At 38.3% G+C, this 23,164-nt stretch overlaps 1 protein-coding gene across 5 annotated transcripts in view; it reads right to left on the bottom strand.

Annotated features, from left to right (window-relative positions):
• The window catches only part of LOC128738118 (G protein alpha o subunit), a 175,058-nt gene continuing 151,894 nt past the window's right edge, over positions 1–23,164 (bottom strand). For all 5 annotated transcript variants that reach the window (XM_053832988.1, XM_053832986.1, XM_053832984.1 and 2 more), the window contains 4 exons: positions 12,825–12,947; positions 12,618–12,747; positions 4,725–4,878; positions 1–4,625 (listed from right to left, as the gene is read on the bottom strand). In XM_053832988.1, coding sequence (XP_053688963.1) covers positions 4,438–4,625; positions 4,725–4,878; positions 12,618–12,747; positions 12,825–12,947 — 595 coding nt within the window. In that variant the 3' untranslated portion in view covers positions 1–4,437. The remainder of the gene's footprint in view (positions 4,626–4,724; positions 4,879–12,617; positions 12,748–12,824; positions 12,948–23,164) is intronic.

Here is a 23,164-nt window from a genome sequence, read left to right on the forward strand (position 1 = left end):
AAAACGCATTTATTTGTTCCGATTTTTTACATCACACATAAAATTACATACACATTAAGTTAAATATATATTTTACTTTTTTTTTGTTCTCAATAAAGTGTTAATTTTTGTAATTTCTATTGGTTTTGGTTGCTCCTTCCAGCGAGCCTGGAGCGATATTTCATACTGATTTTGTTTTTTTCTTCTTCTTCTTTTGGTTGTTGCTGTTGTGTTGCTCTGCTCTGCTTTGTGAGTTCACTTGTTCAATATGTCTTCGGCCATTTCGGTTTTCAAATGGTTGGATCGTGTCTGTGTATGTGTGTGTGTGTTTGTTTGTTTGGTTTTTTCAACAACTGTTCAGCAAAAGGAAAAACTGTGTATATGATTTGCTTTTCTTGTTACTTGATTTCTTACGAGTAGGTAATTTAATGATGATGAATTTCTAGTTTTTTGCCTCCTTCTAATCTTATCAGATTTTGGGTTTTTTTTTCTTCTTCTGGTTGTATCTATAACTGGGGATCTCTCCGTGTTTGCTTGTATTTTAGTTTGTTCGAGTTTTTTTTTATTAGTTTTATTTTTTATATGGCTACAGATTAAAGTTTTGTTTTGTTTCCCTTAATGTTAGCTAATTTTCCTTTTCTCGTGTTTTTAAATAGTGCATCGACAACTTGGATTTTTTTTGTTCACGATTTACTGGGCTTATTTTTTCCCCCTACGTCCGATCAAACTTTTGTACATCTGATCTGAACCATGTAACGTAGAAATGTTTGTTTTTTTTTGTGTTCAATTTTTTACGGCCTGATTTATGTAATGGGTTTGCTGCGCTAACTTCTCCCTCCATTCCATCCCAGCCCATCAATAACTGGGAGTCGGTCGTCGGTACAGACAGCCGCGCGGTATCATATCGGTTTGATTCGAAGATGGCGTAGTTTGATATTTTGTTGTTATCATTGTTGTTCTTATCTGGAGGTTTGAAGTTTATGCTTTGCTTGTTGTTGTTGTTGTTATTTTATCCTATTCTAGATTTTGCTTTGAATAGATGTCCTTTCATTGTTTTTTTTCTTGTAAAGACTTTCTTACTTAAACTACTGAACTATCTTCGTTCTTCCTACTATTTAGGTTTGCTTGCTTTCAAAAAATGCGCTAATAATATTTTGTAAGCGGATATATTTCGTCAAATATATTCTAACTTTACTCTTCAATTGGTTGTAATAATAGCTTTTTTTTTACTTGGAAATTATGCCTTGAATGGATTTTGTTTAATTATTTAGCTAAATGCGCAAGATTACTATCTCTTAGGTGATTCTGATAGTAGTTTCAAATTGTTATAGTGAACAGTGTTCTATTTATTTCACAATAAAAAGTATTTTGCTTCATATGGTTAAACGATAATGTGAACCACAAAAGCACTATAATATAATCAACGTAGGAGGCGGTGATTGTTTTGTGCCATTTTTTTTTTGCTTGGCTAATGTGGGCGTGTATGTTGCTATGGCTTTGGTCGTAAAAAGAAGACTTATCTCCAACATAACAGTTTTGCTTAGATCGATTTGCTAAACCTAGGATTTTTTTTAATTGCGTGTTCTGTCGCAAAACGAGATTTGGTAGTAGATTCAGCTGCTCTGACTAGAGTTCAATTTTGGATTATCAGCTGTCAACCGTTCTTGTAAGTTAGTTTAAAGAAGAAGCAAGCGTCTGAAGTGAAGTGTGATTTTTTTTCAGATTTAGTAGTAAAATTTCAAGCTGCCTGTCACACATTTTTCCTACATTTTGTTTTGTTACCTTTCTTGGAAATTTTGCAAATTCCAAGAAAACTGCTGCTTCACCTTTTATTATGCAAAATCAATGACATTCTGGTTACCACCTGTTGTTACTCGAAATCTTCTTTCCTACCAAAAATTTATCAATAGTAGCAATACAAATGTTGTACTAGTGTATTTCAAACAACAACAGGGACGATTGTCTAAATTATTAGTGAACTAAACTTTAAAGCTGGAAAGTTCCTTCTCGATTTTCTAACGCAATGAAACAGTTTAGAAAAAATAGAGATTTGATTTCGTTCTAACACATCTGTCATTTGTACGAAGTTTTGATGTTCCTCTTATAAAAATATTGTTGTTTGGTCGTTTTTCTTTTCAGTGTTTCGGTGTAGGGGTTTCGTGTGCTAGTTGGTCTCGTTCTAAGTCGAGATTACTATTTATTGAAGCGACAAAATAGTTCACTAATGAGGATTATCGGGATTGGTTTTCTTTTTCAGTTTTCTTCAAAGAGATTCCTAATTGATTGGGCGCCTAAGTGGTGTGCTACCAAGTTTGTCACTGCTGTGGGTGGAGTGACAGAAACAGAAATGCGTGTGCCCTCTGGTAAAAAATCTAGTACGAAAGTACGATGTCTTCTATAAAATTGGCACAAATGATGTCAAGGATTTCAACTTTCTATGTACTGTACTTCCTGTCTACATGTTGTTTGATCTCATTTTTCTAAACTGTATATCACTAATGAATAAAGCAAAATAAATAATTAGAGTTTTGCAGTTGGAAGCGAAATGCCGAACTGGATAATAATTGTCAGAATTGCGATTGTCTCGAACGATTCTATCTGACTCAGAGTGCAATCGAAAAACCATTTGTGCTCGTATAGTTTGCCATGATTTGTCCTCACGTGACAGGGAAAATTCTATACATCGTTGCCATTGCCAACACAACACACAGTCACCGTCCCTGGCTGGTGATTGTTCTTTGGCTGTCTTGTCTGGAAAACTTTGCGTGATAATCTTCGGCGACTTTGTGCTGTATAGTTTGAGTGGCAGGTGGAAATATAGCAAATGATAGCCGTCAGCAGAGCGAGCCTGACGACGACGAATTGTTGTCAAAAGTTTAACCGGAAGGCAAACATCGTTCCGTAACAAACTATGGAGAAGAATTTTCCTACAGGGTAATACTTTTCGGTGTGTGCGGTGAGTTGCAGACAATTCTGACATTATTTCTTTCCAACACGCTTTGCTCATTTTGTATGCTCAAATCAGGAATGTACAATAAATTCGCTAGAACATTTCGTTTTAAACTAATGCTATTTTTGTTGGTTGTTGGTCAAAATTTGAGCGAAAAAAGCTTTAAGCAAAAAAATAAAAACTATTAACCGACGGCAAGTAAATGTAATTTGTGCACAGAGTTACCTATAGTATAAAAGCAGAAGTGAAATGATTTAGTCGAATATAATAATCACAATTTGCAATAAATAGATGAGCGTTAATTTCTAGTTTTGCACGAGGTTTGCTTTCGTTTTTGTTTCTTTTAATTTTTTATGTGTTCTAAAGGAGTGGATGAATAATTATATGTACACTTGTTGTTTTTTTTCATTTTATCTTCAAGAGCCACGAAGCAGCCTGGTTTCGCGAAATCATGGCATGCTGCTTCCAGGGCATCGTACCGTATTCATGTTTCTTGTTGTCACTTTGTTTTAATTCTGAAACAACTTATTCCTATCATGATGAATATGTACTAAAAAGCGTTACAATATTTGTGCTAGAGTCAAAATGATTGTACCAAATGCATTAAAAAACTTTACTGTCGTACTGCGTTTCGGGCAAAAAACAACAGTTGATCCGAAAATAAATAAATAAATCTATAACGAAACAAGTTGCAATAGCGTATAAATAAATCATATTATTTGATTAACTTTGGGTAAAATTTCGAAACTCGCTTTCTCTCCTTTTCGAGTGCGCTGATTCTGCATATACGAAACTATGTTAATGTTTAATGTTAAATTGTGAGCGCTTAAGTGTAGTTTGCCTCAAACTAGCATGTATGTATGTATGTTTGTATGTAGGTATGTATGTGTTCAGTGTTGTTAATGCCTCTAGCTGATTGCTGAATAGATTGAGATGCGGATCATTTCCGGTTCACCCGTTGAGAATGTTTTCTATAAAAAATGTACGTGTGTGTGAGTGTGCCTGTGTCGTATGTGTGCAATTGTTTCTGTTTTGTTTTGTAGCAATCATCGAAAGAAATAGTATAATATGCACTATTTTCGTAATGAACACCGATATCCATACTTTATCCTTCATTATTCCTATAGTATTCTATCGACTCACTCCTCACTCAAACCCCAAACTGTTTGCTTACTTGCTCTTCATTTTTTTTTGCTTTTGTGGCAGCCTAACGCCTTCCTAATATAAACTTTCTTTCCTTTTTTTGTTTGTTTGTTTGTTACTCGGCAATATTTATAGTCAAATTTGTAATAATTACTGTTTTCTCCCGGCCTATGTTTCCCCAACTGTAATAATTATAATAATAATAGTAATAGAGTACAAAAAACGAAAAACAAGAACAAAAAGCATCTACGCCAGCCAGCCAACTGCGAACTCTCAACAACGGTTCGGTTCGGTTCGGTGTTTGGCTGTGTCGGTTTGTCCCCGCCGCGTCGCCCCATCGGGGGCTATGCTGCTGCTGCTGCTGCTTAGTACAAACCACATCCTCTCAGATTATTGGCTATGATAACATCGGTAACGGCATCGAACACAAACTGGATATTGTTGGTATCCGTTGCACAAGTCATGTGACAGTAGATTTCCTTTGATGTTGACTTGTTTTTAGCCTCGAACTGCGCCTGAATGTAGGCTGCTGCTTCACCGTACTCCTGGCCACCTGCGATAGAGCACGAAAACCGTAAGCGTCAAATGAGGAGAGAAACGAGGTTTTATAACATAAGCATAAGTAAACAAAAACGTTGCGGTTGCCACTTACCGGTGTACTCGGGGAAACAGATTGTCAGCGGACTTTTCCGAATTTTCTCCTCGAACAGATCCTTCTTGTTCAAGAACAGGATGATTGAGGTATCCGTGAACCATTTGTTGTTGCAGATCGAATCGAACAGTTTCAGCGATTCCTGCATGCGGTTCTGTGGAAGAGAAAAGAACAGTTGCATAAATTTTGTGATTAATCCAGTTTTCCGGCGTCACCAAAAGGTATTTCTTGAGTAAACAGTGAGCAAAGTTATAGTGACATTGCGGTAAGAAACCACAAAATTTCGTAACTCCGAACCATTTTTAGAAAGTGCTAAAATGTGGCATTGCGAAAGCCTATAATATTACAACCATAAACTACATCCGCTGTGTTGCTTTATTTTCGCTGTCAACAAAAAGCTCCTCAGTACCTTGGTATACGGAACATTTAGGCCACGGCTGCTGGAAAACAATGATTTTATTCTGTTTTCGGTTTCGTTGTTAATTTTTTCGATTTCAACGTGCAATTAACTGCACCCTGGGGTCGACAATGAATCATAGCTTACGGTGAACGAAACAAGCAGTAGTAGTACGAAATAGCAGTTAATATAATTTTTCAGGTTTTCGCTTTGAGCCTAGCTTTCCTTTCTATTAAAATTTGTAGCGCGGTACTACGGTGCTTTGATGAATGCCAATCCTAACGGGATTGAAATCTGGATTCTTGCCAGATTTCTAATCATCATATTTCATAATTTAGAAACTGCCAGTATAAAGATTGCATTTTTGATGTACACTCTTAAATGATTCTACCTGTAAATTGGTCGGATTTAGTTAAAGTTAGGTTGAAACTACTCAAAATGCCCTTAAAGTGTACAAACTCAGATTTTGAGTAGTTTTTCAACCAAAAAATTGGTAGTAGGAACTTAAAATTGCGTTATTTGTCATAGAGAATAATTCAATTATCGGTAGCAAGTAGCCAAAATTGGTTGAAATTTTTACCCAAAGTTTGAGTTTGTACACTTTAAGGGCCTTTTGAGTACTTTCAACCTAGCTTTAACTAAATCCGACCTATTTACAGGTAGAATCATTTAAGAGTGTAGAACTGCGTCATCGTTTATCAGATTGGGGTACATTGACACGGATATTCAGAAACAACCCGTAACAAAAAATAATTAAGTTTTGTGTCCTTATAGCTTGCTCTTTTTCCAACTAAACAAATTATTAAGAAATGGTAAATGTAAGCACAGTTTTAACTTCTCAAATCTAAGATATTAGGATGTGTCATTTGTTTACTGCAGTCTTGTTTGTTTCACTTTTATACAATATAAGAATTTTTTCGTCTCATCACGCTGGGGATAGTTTATTTCAATTAAACGTAGATCAAGTTGATGTCTTCAAAGTAAAACTTTTTGCAAAAGTGCACGTTACACCATTTAGTAAACCTTGGTTGGTAAAAAGAAAAAAAACCTTAAGTATAACCGTCTTTCATCGACAGACTGCGCGGTCGGTTATTAGAGCGCAAAACAATTACGGGGCCATTTCAACGATCTTACTTGACTATGGCAACACCGCCCATTCGAGATTTGAACATACGACGACTGGCTTGTTAAACCAGCGTCGTACCTCACAGCTAACTGTGCAAAGCTAACCTGGTTGGTAAATGGTTGGCGTACCATCCGTGCTTCTTCGCACTGGACATAAAACAAACCCTACAATGGTTCAAAGCCTCTTACCCCTGTAACTCCTATCCCAGTAATTCCTATCGTGGTAAACTTATTTTCGCTTTTGTAATCCATCCTTTTTACGTAAAAATTGTGATTTTGGTAAGTAAAACGGTAATTTTTACTTCAATATCCAATACGGTCTAGCAAAAAAGGGCCGACATGGACCGATATGATCTCATTTAATTTCGGAGGCCAACATATTACTAAACATTTATACAAAATATGATTTGCTGCTTTTCAGCAGTTTTTACGTTATTGACATTTGAAAAAACCATATATTTTTTAGAAAAAATGCCTATAGCTTCGGAACCGAAGGAGATAGCGATTTGATTCCTTCAAACAAAATGTGCGTTTTCCATTCGTGCGAAAGTGCTCAGAAGGCATGATTTGTGAGAAATAAACACGAAAGAAGATATAAAAAAAAGGCGGATTTTTCAGGTCCACCCCGACATTCTGCTACCCGCACACTCGCGCACGCATACCATTACATTATCCAATCTAGCAGAATTTACTCGCGAGTCAAAAAATTCATGAACAATCAGCTGCCCGTGAAGCTAATGGTGAACTGTGATACAAATTTTGCATTACTTTTTCTTTTCTTCGTCATCTTCGCCTTCGATTCTATTCATGGATGGGAGTGTGAACCCTCGCGTGTAATCGGTATCAGCAGCTCGGGCTTCAACGACGAACGAGAGCGACGACCATAGCTGTTAGCTAAACACACACTCGCAAAAACTTGTTACAGTGCATGAATAAATAAGAGTGAGGGTCGGAAAGACTGAGTACGCGTGTGTGAGGAAATTAGACCACACGAGCGTGGGCTTCGCAATATTGCTCCAAAAGCAAAGACAGACTTCGCAGCCAGTCGATCAAAGTTGATAATTACGTTTCTAATAGAACTTCACGAAATCAGACATATTTTTATAAAAAAGTAAATATTTTGACTTAATGGCAAAATGTACAAAAAAATATCTGCGACATTCTAGATAACAATTTTTCCTTGATGATTGAAGGCGTAGTCGAGCTGCGAATATTTGATTCATCCAAAAGAATCGTTTCTATTCAGATTTTTGCTATATATATGTATTATTTATTAACTATATATTGGTATTTGGTAGAATGATTACCTCTAATTGTATCAATATGCAATTGTATAACTCTGGCGAGGCCTCATGAAGTTATGATCCTTGGTTGGTGCGTTCTCAATAGCTCCTCTTACCAGTATATTAACTCTATAGGAAACATCACTAGGATAATATAAAATTCTGCACAAAGGATTGATAATGAGTGACCTGAGAATCCCATCCTTAAGTAGAATAGTTTTGATTCTATTAAGTTCCGCTCATCAAAGTAGATTCTGCAACCTTGCGGTTACGAAGCTCCTAATATTACATTCGGGCTACTGTTACATTCGGGCTACTGTTACATTCGGGCTAGTGTTACATTCAAGCATGTGTTATATTTGGCCTTGTGTTATTCGGGCTATATGATTTCGGGCTAGTAGTTTTCGGGCTAGAGGTATTCGGGTTAATGTTATGGAATCGGGCAGGGCATGTTGCAAGAATGCCGGACAACTATCCTGCAAAGATAGCGTTTGCTTTAAATCCGGTAGGACTAAGACTACCAGGGGCATAGTGAAAGATGGTTAGACCAGATGGAGCGAGATCTGGGCAAAGTACGTGGTGTCCAAAGAATTGGCAAAGCGGCAGCCCACAACCTAGTAAATTGGAGAAACTTTGTTCATTAAGCTATGTCTTAGGACGGCAATTCAACTAAGCTAGATATTGCTGCAGTTTCACTAGAGGTGCCAACAACGAAAGGAATAACGATGATCTACGTGGAACGTGGCATCTGCTTATTTTCCTGGTGTTGTTGAAGACGTACCTCCTCCAGAAATTGCAGTGTTCATCAACTATTGCAGAAGCCAAAATAGAGCTTTTATCATCGGATGTGATGCAAATGCCCATCACACAATTTGGAGCAGCTCAGGAATCAACAAAAGGGGCGAGTCCTTATTTGATTTTATTTCTAAACATGACATAGATATATGTAACAAGGGAAATTCTCCCACTTTTGATAATGCGATAAGGGAAGAGGCTTTGCATCTTACATTCTGTAGGTCTATGCTTTCCGATCGTGAGCTAAACTGGCATGTGTGAGATGTGCAAGGGGGATTGATCAACCCGTACAAAACTTTGGGAAAAAGAAGGTGGGGTCGGAATGAGCAATTATACCAAATTTGGTTGAAATCGGATGTGACCTCAGATTTCGAGGTGCATGTAAGTTAAATAATAAGTGCCTTCAGACATAGCGTGTGTGTGTGTGTGTGTGTGTGTGTGTGTGTGTGTGTGTGTGTGTGTGTGTGTGTGTGTGTGTGTGTGTGTGTGTGTGTGTGTGTGTGTGTGTGTGTGTGTGTGTGTGTGTGTGTGTGTGTGTGTGTGTGTGTGTGTGTGTGTGTGTGTGTGTGTGTGTGTGTGTGTGTGTGTGTGTGTGTGTGTGTGTGTGTGTGTGTGTGTGTGTGTGTGTGTGTGTGTGTGTGTGTGTGTGTGTGTGTGTGTGTGTGTGTGTGTGTCTGTGTGTGTGTGTGTGTGTGTGTGTCTGTGTGTGTGTGTGTGTGTGTGTGTGTGTGTGTGTGTGTGTGTGTGTGTGTGTGTGTGTGTGATACAATCCATCGCCCGCTGACCGGCAGCGCTTTTATGTAAAAAAAATTACTTGCATCTATTAACAAGAAAGTTTTTGTCTCTATAAGCAAATAATTTTAGTCCAGGAGATGGAAGGTGATAGCTATTGTTCATCCAGCGACCCATTTCTAGAATGCCCAGATATACACGTACATTCCGAGGTCGCCTTCATGGACAATGAGCCCCGCATGGATACTTTTAAATATCCTCACTTCCAGAATAGTTTTCATTATTCTGGCGCGTATTTGGTTTAATAAAATTAATAAAATCAATGATAATTGAAATAGAACGATGTTACAAATATTTGCTTTCACCCGTGCATTGCATATCTCTAGCGCTAGTGGCTCTAGTACTCTCGCAAATTCATGAAAAGTATTGATTAATTTATATAGAAAAGTAATTTTATCGATATCAATAACTATCGATAATTTAACAGCAAGAGTTCCAAAATATAGCCAACTATCTACAATAGCTGGTCAGAGTGATTTGCAATTTGCATAGCAATTACTCGCGGCAGCAATACACGAATGAAAACAGAATACTTATGCTCGTTTGCCGAATGAAACTTCCGCAGATCACATAGAATCACTCGCCGCAGTGCAGGAACCACAGGAACAGAATAGCAACTTATCTTGAATTATTCGATGGCTAGATAGCAACTCGATACATCTCACTCACACCAAATAGCAAAATTTGTTACGCATTTTGTTCGCAACTACTCGCTGCTAATCGTAGCACATAGTGCCATCTCGCTTACACTATCAGCGTCAAATAAACTGGCAGAACTTCATGTTATTTTCCCAGATGATTTTCACAGCAAAATTCACTTTCAGGGAACTTCCTTCATGCTTTTTACATGCAAAATACGCCTATTTATCGTTTACAACCATTTTTAACAATAGTAACTGATAAAACTATTAAAAATTACGAAAAGTTCTGCAGCCGGCACGAACAGAGCACTTTTGGTTGACAGTGTTGCCAGTTCCCTTTTTTGGACTCTCTTCCTGTGCCTTTAAAATGGAACTTAGGAACTGGGAAAAACTAAAGGTACAGTCTAACTGGAATTTTACCTCGAATGCCCGGCAATCAAAACGTTTTATAGAGCCAAATGGTCTTCAATCACAAAAACTATTAAACCTTTCCAAATCCGACTTAAGTACCTACACCGGTTTGATAACAGGTCATTGTCCTTGTAAGTATCACCTGAAACTCATCGGTAAACTTAATGATGCCAACTTTTGTAGTTATGAGATTGAAAGCTCCGAGCATTTGTTGTGCGACTGTGTTGCATTATATCAGAAATGACGTAGATATCTTGATAACGGGCTGACTCAGCCCTGCGATATTTGGAATGCTGCTCCTAATCAGATGATAAATTTCATACGAAATGCATCACTTGATTGGGATAAATGCCCACAGTTGTAGAGGTAGTCAATCAAACTTTGATAGCTCACTGATACAATATGCCATAAAATAAAAAAGGACACACCACAATAGATCAAAATAATGGTCGCGGTGATAAGTCCACAACACGGAAAAAAATGTTAGTATGAGGGTGCCCGCGGTACTGGAAACCAACTGCCATGGATCGAGTAGACATAGGAATTACGTTATGCAGGCTTTGTCATAAGTCGTAGGTGAGTAATAATACGGCAAACAATTCAGACAAATTTTCAGTAACTGTTTCGTCGTACTACGGTTAAAATTACTACCGTTCAAAAGCGGTAAGTTGAAACTACCAGAGCATTCGCACTCAAGTTTAATGCATAAAGTAAAAATAAAGAAATTGCGCTTGCGCTTCGGAAAAAGCGGGGAGCAATTGGAGGTACAAAGATTGCAAAACAATTTTTTTGCTTGGTAGAAAAAAATACTTTTTTAAATTCAAGTCTAGGTTTCCTTAGGTTGACAAACAATACAAGTATTCATAGATTCTCAATCCGAGTATAAAACGTACCTTAAAACATACTTAACGAAGCTAGGGACTGCACAAAGCTGCTAACATTGACGAGAAACCAGTTGTGTTCATGACTAATTATGAAAATCATTGTTTAGATAGCCGCAACCCTTACGTGGTATAAAGCTAGCTGTAAGTCAATGACCGAGGCTCATTTTTCCTAATGCAGACAACATAGTTTAATCATTGCGGAAGTAGATTTTTTGATCGAGTATTGGATTGGTTCCTTTACGGAATTTTATACTCGCATTTTTTATTCAGAATTTAGGGTGCCCTGTTCTGAGTTCCTAAAGATCCCGAAAATCACATTTTTTTGACATTATTTAACATATTTATAACTTGTATGATACTGAAATAATTTTGATATCGAATGAAAAGTGTTTGTCTTTGAAAACAAATTTCGGAAATGCAATGGGTTCGCATGGTTTTTTCTGTTAACTGCAAGGAAACGCAGCAGTTCTAACAAAGAAATGTATTGATTATAATATTATAAAACAATCTATCTAAGATCGAACATCTAAACACACTAGTAGGTGAAACTCGAAGTTCCACACTTGATGAACTTGGTTTTCGGGTTACAACACTATACCTGCTTTGTTGTTTAACTAGATTTTCAGCAACCTAACTGACATGACAGGGTATTTACTACCGAAGACGAAACGCATTTAAATCGGCATAGCGGTTGTATTTACCGGAACCCCGTCCGCTATTCCGAAGCACACATGGATTAGAACGGAAACAGGCTTACCTGCTTACACGCTCTTGGATCGCTAACCAAGTGGAACGAAAAGTTTGTCGGATATGAATTTATTTCCTCGCAGTGCCCACTTGGCTTGTATCTAGATACAACATTAAGTAGGTGAGGCCTGGCAAGACGCGCACAGAATGGACCAGTCGTACAATTAAGGTATAACTTATTCGGAACGGATTTAGTTTTTGATCTGCGCAGTAACGTGAACTATCACTTTTGTACGGTAATCAGAAATAATGACCTTGACCTGTTGAATCGAAAAAACTGGAGTGTAGGTGTAGTTCAGAGTGACAACTTGCGTCAAACCTAGCGATTAACCTATAATTTAGCTTAGCTATCTGAATGCATATATCTTGAACTTATAAAGTCAAATTTCAAAATCTTGTTTTCGGTTGAGAACAAAACTAGTTATTTATGTGCAATCCGTTGGTCTGAATACCACGGTGAATAGCTTTAGCTGGTTGACGTCAAAGTCTGCAACCCAAATAACGCCGAGCATATTTAGACCGCTCTGCCATTGTCAGACTGCGACAGGATTGCGATAGTAATCAAACAATAGCCGCAGCTACTAAAAGCCGTTACTTTTTCGGTAGGTAGCTTATGTAATTGATCTTTGCAGCCGGCAGGTATTGCACACGTTCGGCAAAGTAAAACAGTGTTAAATTGCGATCAACGACAACGATGCTCGGATGCTCGATCTGAAGAGATGGTGCGTGGGAACATTGCCCATTGTTTACTCGCAAAAAAGAGGTTAAACGGCTGTCGTGTACGCATTTTAGATAGCACATCGGATCTAATCACTCACCGTGGTCTCGTCTTCGTGTAACACCTGATCGTACTCCGACATGGCAACGCAGAAGATGATGGCGGTGACGTCCTCGAAGCAGTGGATCCACTTCTTTCTCTCCGATCGCTGGCCACCGACGTCAAACAGTCTGTTAAAATACAAAAATAAATATTTAAATTAAGTATCTGGCATTTAAGATATCCGTTGTTTATTTTTCAAACTCACTTGAAGTTTAGGTTCTTGAAGGAGAAATGCACTTCCACGATGCCGGTGGTTTTGACACGCGTCCGCAGAATGTCCTGCTCAGTAGGTTCTTTGGCGCCCAATCGATCCAGGTCATCTAGGAAACTGTGGAGTGGGAGAACAAGCAAAAGGAAAACACATTAGTCACTAGTGCTTAAGTCGCATTAGACGGTAATGCAATTAAAGCAGCAAAACGCAAGTTCGCTTATGTCACGAGATTTGTTCATTTGCAAATGCTCTACCCCCATTATGCTCTATTAATTTCGTTCTGCCCTGTTTGCTAGGTTGCATTCGGTTTGGGGACCTGCCTGAACATGTTGCACCTAAAATCCGAGTGAGCCGCATTTTAGTGTTTATGTTCGCCATGCTCGTTCGTAGGTTCGCATTTGGTTTGGGGCATTGCAAGTCAGAAACAAAATAAATGCTGCTAATGCGTGCCACATTACAACCGACGGACGCAGGACCGGGCTGGGCCGAGCCGGCCGTAGCTGTATATCAAGCGCATTGCAGCAGAAGCACCCGAGACTGCAGTAAATTCTGTTAAGACATCTTTTTTCGTGCAAAGCAATTTGTTGGGGTAAGAAGACACGGGGAACCCGGTTTTCCATTGCGTATTAATATATTAACGGCCGGCAATGCCGGGGCTGTAAACATGGCTTTCTGTACTCCTGCTGACCTGTCTGAGACGTGTGTGCTGGATTTCGCCATGTGATGGTGATGTACCTTAATGTATGTCCAACATCGGTGGCGTGTGCTGTGGATATTCTGGTACCTACCCTTCAAGTGGCCGTATAATACGTCTGACAAGCTGGGCTTAACGGTCGGTAAATCCATCGCTTGCATCACGGTAGATTTACAAATTATAACATGGTACAGAACCGCCTGAGAGGGCTACGAGCGTGGGGGGTTGGCAACCGATGAAGTTGTCATATTTATGCATGCAGAATTGCAGAAAACATGGCGCAGCGAACGTTTTAACGGGCAATCAGCGGCAGAGAGAGATTAGAGGATTTACGGTCAATTCTCGATGGTTATGCTTGGCAAATCGTGGAGCAAACAAAACTATAATTATGTTTTATCGTATTTGGCGGGCGACTTGGACGATCGAGTTGGCAGATACGCAAAACACTGTGCGACCGTTTACCGCCCCGTTATGGCCACTGGGTTTTACAATTAGTGAGATGATAATTCAGTGGCAACGCAGCCTCTTTGGGTTGTATCATTTTTCATGCTTTTCGCCTAAGTGCTAATCAAGTTGGATGATGGTGACGATGGCGTAACCTTGAATTCCGGAGTTTTCTTCCCATATCATTAGGGTTTGCTTCACGACGGCTCGTGTTACTAGCTGTTGTTCGGAGAACCGTGACCTAAGCCAAAAAACGTTGATAATTGGACGTTTTTCACTTTTAATAACTTACCACTCAGTTATCCCAACTCAATGGTAGTTTATTACCACTTATAGTAACAACACGGTATAGTGCCGGTGGTGTTAACATATGTTTTAAAAACGTTGGAGCATTAACAGTTCATTACAGCTCATTTGTAAGTGATGCTACGAATACAGTTATTTTCATTGAACTGTATGAATAACAGGAAATATTAACCAGTGATTAATATCGAACCAAAAGGAGCCTCCAACAAATTACACAACGTGACAGTCTGTTTTAGTTCCGCTGTGGGAGCATGTGATTCGGAAGCCCGTGTGCAGCATTTGCCAGTTGTGAAAGAGCGCTAATTTGGAAAATGCGGAAGCAAAGTGTTAAACGTGCAATTTTACGAAACAATCGTGTGGATCATAGTAAAATAGTCGACTGAACATTAGCTTTTCGAATTTGATTAAAATTTTTAAATATATTGTTTCATATTTTCAGTCCGTTATTTCGAGCTTCCTCACGTTTATTCACGAATGGATTGTACTCGAAATTGATTATGAACGATACAAAGTTCAGCTCACCGAAGTTTTACTTTTATTCTAAATAAATTCACCATCATGGCCTCTGTATTTTGCGACACGCGTGAAACAAAGACAATATACCGATGATACATTCCAGCGCTACGGAACATTATCAGCATTATCTGAATCAGTTCCTTTTTAACTTAGCCCATGGAATACAACAGGAAATTAGGCCACCCTTAGGTACATATTTTTTCAGCTATTTGCAAAAGATGTGGTGAAACTGGCATCAATTTACAGAGCAAAAATGGTTGCTAATTGTGTCCGGTAACGCTGGTATGTATCTGATTTATAAGTCTTAGATTTAACCCCATCTGAATTTCATTTGCATGTAGGGGTTTTTGGGGCTACGGAAGGTTCTCTCGATCGCAAAAGTCCCCTCCCCTACTAAGAGGGGGGGCTCCCATACAAATCTATGCCTTAAAAAATGGATTTCTGTCTGCTTTATGTTCCTTATAGAATCGAAAACTACTGAACCGATCGGCGTGAAAATTTGCATGTAGGGGTTTTTGGGACTACGGAAGGTTCTCTCGATGGCAAAAGTCCCCTCCCCCCACTAAGAGGGGGGGGGGGGGGCTCCCATACAAATCTATGCCTTAAATTTTTTTTTCTATGATGAATTAGGACCCCTCTTTCTTTTTAGGTGGGGGGCTCCTATACAAATGAAATACAAATTTCCTCATGTCTCAAAAAGTAGTCAAGCAAATGGAACCAAATTGTGGGGGGTTTGGAGGCAGGAATTTTTTTAATGATGGTTTGAGACCCCTCACCCCTGTGGTAGGGGGATAAGGACTATCATACAAATAAAACAGAAATTTTTGCGAAGCTCAAAAACTAATCGAACTCGAGAAATTTTAGACTTTTTCATAAAACATTTAGCATTGGACAAAAGATAGGAGTCACAACGACAAATTGTTAACCGTAGCTACCTATTACCACCCCCCATTCCTTTCCACTCTTTCCCCTCCTTTCCCAAGAAATTTTCATTACTTTCCCCTACCGTCCCTCCATCAATTGTAAAAACCATCGTTTCAAAAAAATATTAAAAACAGAAGGTCAAGTTTCAAAAACAGAACCTAGGGCACGGGAAGGTAATTTCAGCCTATTAAGAGATTGCTATTGTAGTAACAAACTACCTTTAACGGTGGACGAACAAAGAATGTTTATATTTCATCAACTGAATATTCACCTGTCTAACTCCTGCAAACCTGTGCCTACTTGATAATCGAAACTTATATTGATGAATCTATATATGCAATAGGATACTATATTCGGCCATCCTGAAAACGCTTCGACCCGAAGTGCACCATTAAATATCTGTTGGATTCCAATGTTTCAAATTAGATGGATCGAAGATGGAACTATACGGCACTCTACTATTCTGTTGTCCTTCTATATCAGTTACAACATATCGATTATCTGGAAGGACTTTTTTTATTTCAAATGGGCCCTTGAATTGTTTTTGTAGCTTACGTGACGATCCAACTTCTGGATGATGAGGAATGAACACAAGATCACCTTCTTTAAAAATGTTGTTGACTTTACATTTACTATCATGTATTTGCTTGTTATAAGCTTGACTTACTTTTATTTTTTCTTCGGCATGTTTTCTAATATCAGGTAAATTTCTTACAACGTCTAATTTTGATTCTAAAAATTGCCTAATTGAATCGGTGGACTTCATTTTTTGATTAATTCCAAATAATAGTTTAGAAGCTGTGTTTCCTGTACTTCTACAAATAGTATTGTTTATAAAAAATTCAGCTTCATTTAAAATCGTGGATAAACCTTTCGAAGGAAATGTATCAATCAGCTTTGCAATCAAAGGTGTCAATAGTCTGTTGTATCTTTCTATTTGCCCATTTGATTTTGGACAGCCTGTTGCAATTAATATATGTTTGATACCAAATTCATTCATACATGCTTCAAAACTATTCGAAGTAAAACATAATCCTCTATCTGATATTAATCTTTCTGGAACAGAGTAGCAAGAAAAATATTGTTTAAGATGCTTGATTGCTTCGCTTGTATTTGTTGTTTTGCATGGATATAATTTAATAAATTTAGAAAACCCATCCACTATTTCAAAAACATATTTAAACTTGGAATTGTTCATTGTAATCGGACCATAGTGATCGATATGGATTGTAACAAATGGAATATTTCCTTTATCAATATTATTTAAATGTCCATCTTGTTTAAACGTTTTTTTTCGAAAACACAATGCACTGTAAAAAATTGTTAATATAATTTATTACTCTTTTCTTCATGTGTGGAAACCAATAACAACGCATAATAACTTCACATACTTTATCTACCCCAAAATGCCCTAAATCGTCATGACAAGACTTGATTACTCGATTGACCATTTCACAGGGTACATAAAACAATAATTGATCTTTATATTTTCTATAAACTAGTCCTTCTCTTAATTCGAAAAACTTATTTTCTAATAATAATAGACTTTCCCTTATTTTATTAATTTCAACATCTTTCATTTGACAAGCCAAAAGGGCTCTCTCAAATTCACTACTATAATTATCAATTACATGAATACTATATATTCTTGATAATGCATCTACGTGACGCATGTTTTTCGACTGACGATGAACAGGTTCGAAGTCAAATTCTGAAAGAAATATTTCCCATCTTGCTATCTTTGGATTTATATCTTTCTTTTTTAATGTATCTGCTAATGCATGGCAATCAGTTATAACTTTAAAGTGGATACCTTGTAAATACACTTGGAATCGTTTTATACTATTATAAATGGCAAGAGTTTCTAATTCAAACGAATGAAGTTTTGATTCTGAGTCAGTCGTTCTTTTGCTGAAAAACATGACTGGATGGAAAAATCCATCAGATTGTTGCTGCATTAGCACTGCTCCATAACCATGACTACTAGCATCTGTATGAAGTTCTGTAGGAGCTTTTGGATTATAAATTTTGAGTACAGGCTCGCTTATTAACTTCTCCTTAATTACTTCAAAGGCATTTACTTGTTCCAAATTAAATGCAAACGTTTTATTTTTGCCTTTTTTCAAAGCATTATACAATGGCTTTGAAATTATCGAAAATTTGGGAATAAATCGTCTGAAATAACTTGCTAAACCAATAAATCTATTCAACTCAGATTCATTCTTTGGTAGTGGAAAATTTTTAATGCATTCGATGTGCCTGTTGCTAGGACTAATTCCGCCATGATCAATTTTATATCCTAGATATTCTGTCTCAGTTTTCATAAATTTACATTTAGCTAATTGTAACGATAAATTGTTTCTACTCAATGTTTTAAATATAGATTGCAGAATTTCCAGATGTTCTTCTACCGTCTCTGTTGCAATTAAAATATCATCAATATAAATTAAAATTTTACCAGATTTCACTAAATCTCGGAATATGCAATGAATAAATCGCATAAAAGCTGATGGTGCATTGCAAAGGCCAAAAGGCACTCTTTTATATTCATACTGTCCCATATGAGTAATAAAAGCTGTATATTTACGTGAATCATTCGAAAGCTTCAACTGATGATATCCACTTTTTAAATCTAACGTACTGAAATATTTTTTATCGCGTAATTGATCTAAGAGATCTTCAATTAACGGAATCGGATAGTGATCTTTGATTGTAAATTTGTTTAGTTCTCTGTAGTCAACACACATTCTATAGGTTTGATCTTTTTTCTTTACCAATACTATGCGACTAGCGTATGGTGAATTACTTTCAGTAATTACTCCTTCTTCTAAAAGTTTATCAATAGTCGATTCTATTTCCTTCTTTTGTGCAAAAGAATATCTTCTTGCAGAAAAATTGAAAGGTTTATGATCTGTTAATTTAATTGACATTTCGTGTACAGTATCTGGTATCGAATTTATCTCTGATTTTAAACAATGCCGAACAAAAAGTGACTTGATCTGATTAACAATCTCTAATGAAATATTATTGTCGCCAATATCCAATTCATCAACAACATTATTAAAACTATGTGTATCATTTATCTCTATAGAATAAAGCTGGTTCAAAAACAATTCATTATCTTCCAAATTCTTCGAAATGTTATTTAAATATGATTTTCGCCGAATTTCAATAAAATGTCGGTCTTGCTCAATAGTTACATCGTTCGACTTGATAAAATCGCGCCCAATGATGCAATCCGGATACATGGTGTTATCAGGAACAACCTTAAACTGAAGATTAAATAAAAGATTATCAATTAAAATTTCGATACTAACTACTCCTAACACGTTTACAGCTGAATTGTTAACTCCTTTAAACTCTAAATCATTTGAAAAATGTTCAATATCAAAATTTTGCGGTACTACACTCTGCTTAATTAAACTAATGGAACTTCCTGAATCAAATAAAGATAAAATGTTTTTAAAATAATCATTAAACCTTAAACGCATTGAAAAATGGTCTTTCGTTAACCTAACTCTGGCTATTTTACCTAATTCGTTTTCGTTCCTATCGTCATTGCCTTGGCTTGTTGATGTTACCGGACCAATGGTGAAAACAGCTCCTCTGGATGATGTCCCATTCCGATTATCTTTGTATACCTCTGCTTGTTGTCTTACATCTCTTCTTAATCGACAAAATGTTGCCAAATGACCAAAACGATTGCAGTTCAAACATTTCGCTGGAACACTACCGCATCGCCGCGAAATATGACCTTCTTCTCCGCAATTGTGACATATCCAATTTCTCGATAAAGCACGCCGCTCCTCAGCCTTTGTAACATTAATCGTGCTTCTTTCTCCATTCTTCATATTAACCATACTTGCATATCTTTTCATTGCCAAAATTAATTCTCCAATAGAACTGAATTTACTTGTCGCCAAAACCATTTGTAATTTTTCGTCTTGAATTCCATGAATAACGTATTTGATGATTGCTTCCTCACTTAAACGAACCGTTTTACCAATCGCCATTATTTCATAGATATAGTTTTCGAAATCTTCTTCCGGTAGCTTTGCTCGCTGAATCAATCGACAATGAACGTCTGCTTCATCAATATGAGATGGAAATCCTGATCTTAGTTCACGCTTGAAATCCTCCCAGCTTACGATCGTTTCTTGAACTGCTTCATACCATAACCTCGGAACTTTCCCAAATCTTGTTATTGCGTAATGAAGTGAAGCTTGATCCGTCCACTGGTATAGCGTTTTGATATTTTCTAACTTCGCAATCCAAGAATCTGCCGTTGTACTTGCCGGATTGAATTCAGGAATAATGCGTTTGACATCTTCGGGATGTAACAGGACCATTTGCTTAGTTTGATTCTGATAAAAACCGTCTCCACCAGCAGCACAATCTTGAGCATTAAGAACAGCATGAGCCTGAACATGAATGTCTCCACCAGCAGCACGGTCTTGATGATTTTCTATAAATGATTCCGCTTGAATTTCAGCCGTTTCAATTGATTTTTCAAGTTGACGAGGTCTTGAATTCAGTGACATGCTTCTCCGTATTCTCGGCATTTTGTTGAATTGAAAAAAAAAATCTCGATCCCACTTCTGAATTGTAGTAACAAACTACCTTTAACGGTGGACGAACAAAGAATGTTTATATTTCATCAACTGAATATTCACCTGTCTAACTCCTGCAAACCTGTGCCTACTTGATAATCGAAACTTATATTGATGAATCTATATATGCAATAGGATACTATACTATATCAAAGGAACCGTGAGTATGTTTGTATTTTTGTATACTCTGCCATAACTCTAGAACGTCCTCCATCAAATTTGTTCCTCTTCGCAAGGGAATCAGCACTGGGGGTTAACAAAAGGAGAAGGGGTCCCTAACAGGGAAGCGAGGGCATAACTCGCTTATCAAACTTGGCACATATGTTGCTTGACATAAAGGAATCAGCACTTAGAGTTGACAAAAGGGGGGTCCCTAAAGAAGGTGGGGGGGGGGGGAGTTTCCCTTGCATTTGGACCGATTGCAGTTGTGTAAGTGTCTGTGAGACCGAGGAGGACCGAGGATATATGAAAATACCTTTGTTTCGTTTCCGTTATAGGGATTTTCTTAGAGCAAACCGATGCATAATTCGCTATGTGACAAAAAGGGGAGCTGACTCGAAAAGAGCGCAGGGGGATGATAAAAGAAGAAGACGGTCTCTCACAAGGTGAGAGTAAGGTTCAAATAAGTAAAAGGGTGCGTTTCTCTTGCATTTTGAACGTCAGCAGTTGTACGAATGGCCGCATTTTTGAAAGGGGGAATAGGGTAGCCATTAACAAGGGGGAGGTTCAAAGACATACAAAAGGATTTGGGTCGAATTATAGCAGCTGGAAAATCAACTCTCTCATCTTACGTCAAGGCCGACTTCTGTCAGCTTCCGGGGCTACTGTACTTCACCACCCAGCACAAGTTTGATGTTCCGGAGGAAGTAAGTGTAAGTAAGTGTCCACAGAAGCATCTGCTTCCTCTGCCGAATCAATATGAGGGCCCTACGATCTTCTGGCCGGACCTACCTTCGTGCCAATGTTCAAAGGATGTATTGGAGCGGCGGCATCGAAGTCACTTTCGTACCCAAGGACATGAATGCACCGGCACTAAGGCCCATCGAAAAATACTAGGCTATTATGAAGTAGGCACTACGGAAGCATCCCTAGGAGGTCAAGTCTGAGGAAGACATGAAGAAAAAGTGGATTTCCGTACAGATGAAGTTGCAGCTAGGTTGTACAAAACTTTTTGAATGGAGTTAAGCGTAAGGTGCGAGCATACGGTTATGGTATTGTAGTTGAATATAACAAATACGCCAAAAGCTTACTAATGAGTTATATTTTGTTGTCCGAAAGTTTGGAAAGAATCGGTCAATTAGGTAATTTTTTACAGCGTTTCTTCCGTGGTGCAATTTGATGTGGGGCACCCTTGAGAAAGCTTAACACTATCGATGGTATATACCTCACGACAAAGTTGGCCAGTCAAAGCCCCTCGGTTAAACATTCGGCAATTCAGCAAAACTGCGAGTTGCCGAGGACTACACGCGCGTACTGGATTGTACTTTCCTCTGTGGAGCTAGGCGCTTCGATCCTCGAAAATAGAAAATGGTGAATTTGGCCAACTATGGATAAGCGCGGAAAGAGTTGTCCACGCTCCAGAGGAGGGGAAAGCACCAGAAGGAGAACAAAGATCGTGAAGAACTAAAACAATGACTAATGAGACGCGCAAGTTCTATGAGAAGGTGAACCCATCACGTAACGGATACACACCGAAGCCTGACCTGTGTAGGGAGGATGAGGGATAGTTGTTCACAGATGAGCGCGAGGTCATCGACAGGTGACAACAGTTCTTCCTAGGGGACCTCAATGCCGATATAACAGACGGAGACGGAACGGGAGTTAATCTAGGAGTGTTTACGAACAATAACAGCGTGCCAGCTGCCGATTTCGAAGAGATCCGTCGAGAAACTGGCCAGCTGCAGAATAATAGAGCCTCCGGCAAGGACCGGCTACCGGAAGAATTCTGCAAAAATGCCATAGAATCGCTGGCAACGGCACTTCACTGGATAATTTCAAGGATTTGCGAGGAAGAAAAACTACTAGAGGAATGGATGGAAGGTATGGTTTGTTCCATCAGCTAAGGGGGATCGGCTCAATTACTGTAAATACCGCGGTATTACGCTATCAACGGATCAAATCTTCACTTCCCGATAAATACTGCAGAAATGTCGGGAACGTAATTGGCTAACGCGTCATATTTTCATGGACTTCAAGAGGAACAGCTATGGATAAAGCAGATAATGCACGAGAGCGGTTTTCCGTGCAAACTGATACAGCTGATCAAAGTTACGTTGGAGCGAATGTTGTGCTACGTGCGTGTTTCGGATCCCTTCAAATTGAGCAAAGGGTTGCGGCAAAGGGACGGTCTATTCAGTATGTATGTATGTCCTGGATGTGACTAAGACTAAAAACGGAGGATTGGGTTACAAATTGATGCATCAAAAAGTAAATAAATATATGGTTGGACGAGGCTCCAGAGAAATCCACGTAAACTTCCCACGACCAGTGAATATTGACGGCGATGAACTGGAAGTTATTGATGAGTTCATATATTGGGTTCTCTGGTCACTGAGGACAATAACACGGGTAAAGAGTTTCAACGTGGCATTCCAGCTGGAAGTCGAAATTACTTTTCCGTCCGCAACGCGCTTCGATAAAGGAGCTTACGCCGCTGTCATACAAAGCTGACGATGTACAAAACTCTAATCAGACCAGTAGTCCTCTACGGACTTGAGACAGTAACTTTGCTTACGAAAGACATACGTTCGTCTGCTGTATTTGAATGAAAGGTGTTGCGAACTATTTTTGGCGGAGCACAAACAGATAGCGGAGAAGGGCGTAGGCGTTGTAGTTGCAGG

Source organism: Sabethes cyaneus, chromosome 2, assembly GCF_943734655.1.
Source record: "Sabethes cyaneus chromosome 2, idSabCyanKW18_F2, whole genome shotgun sequence".
NCBI lineage: Eukaryota > Metazoa > Arthropoda > Insecta > Diptera > Culicidae > Sabethes > Sabethes cyaneus.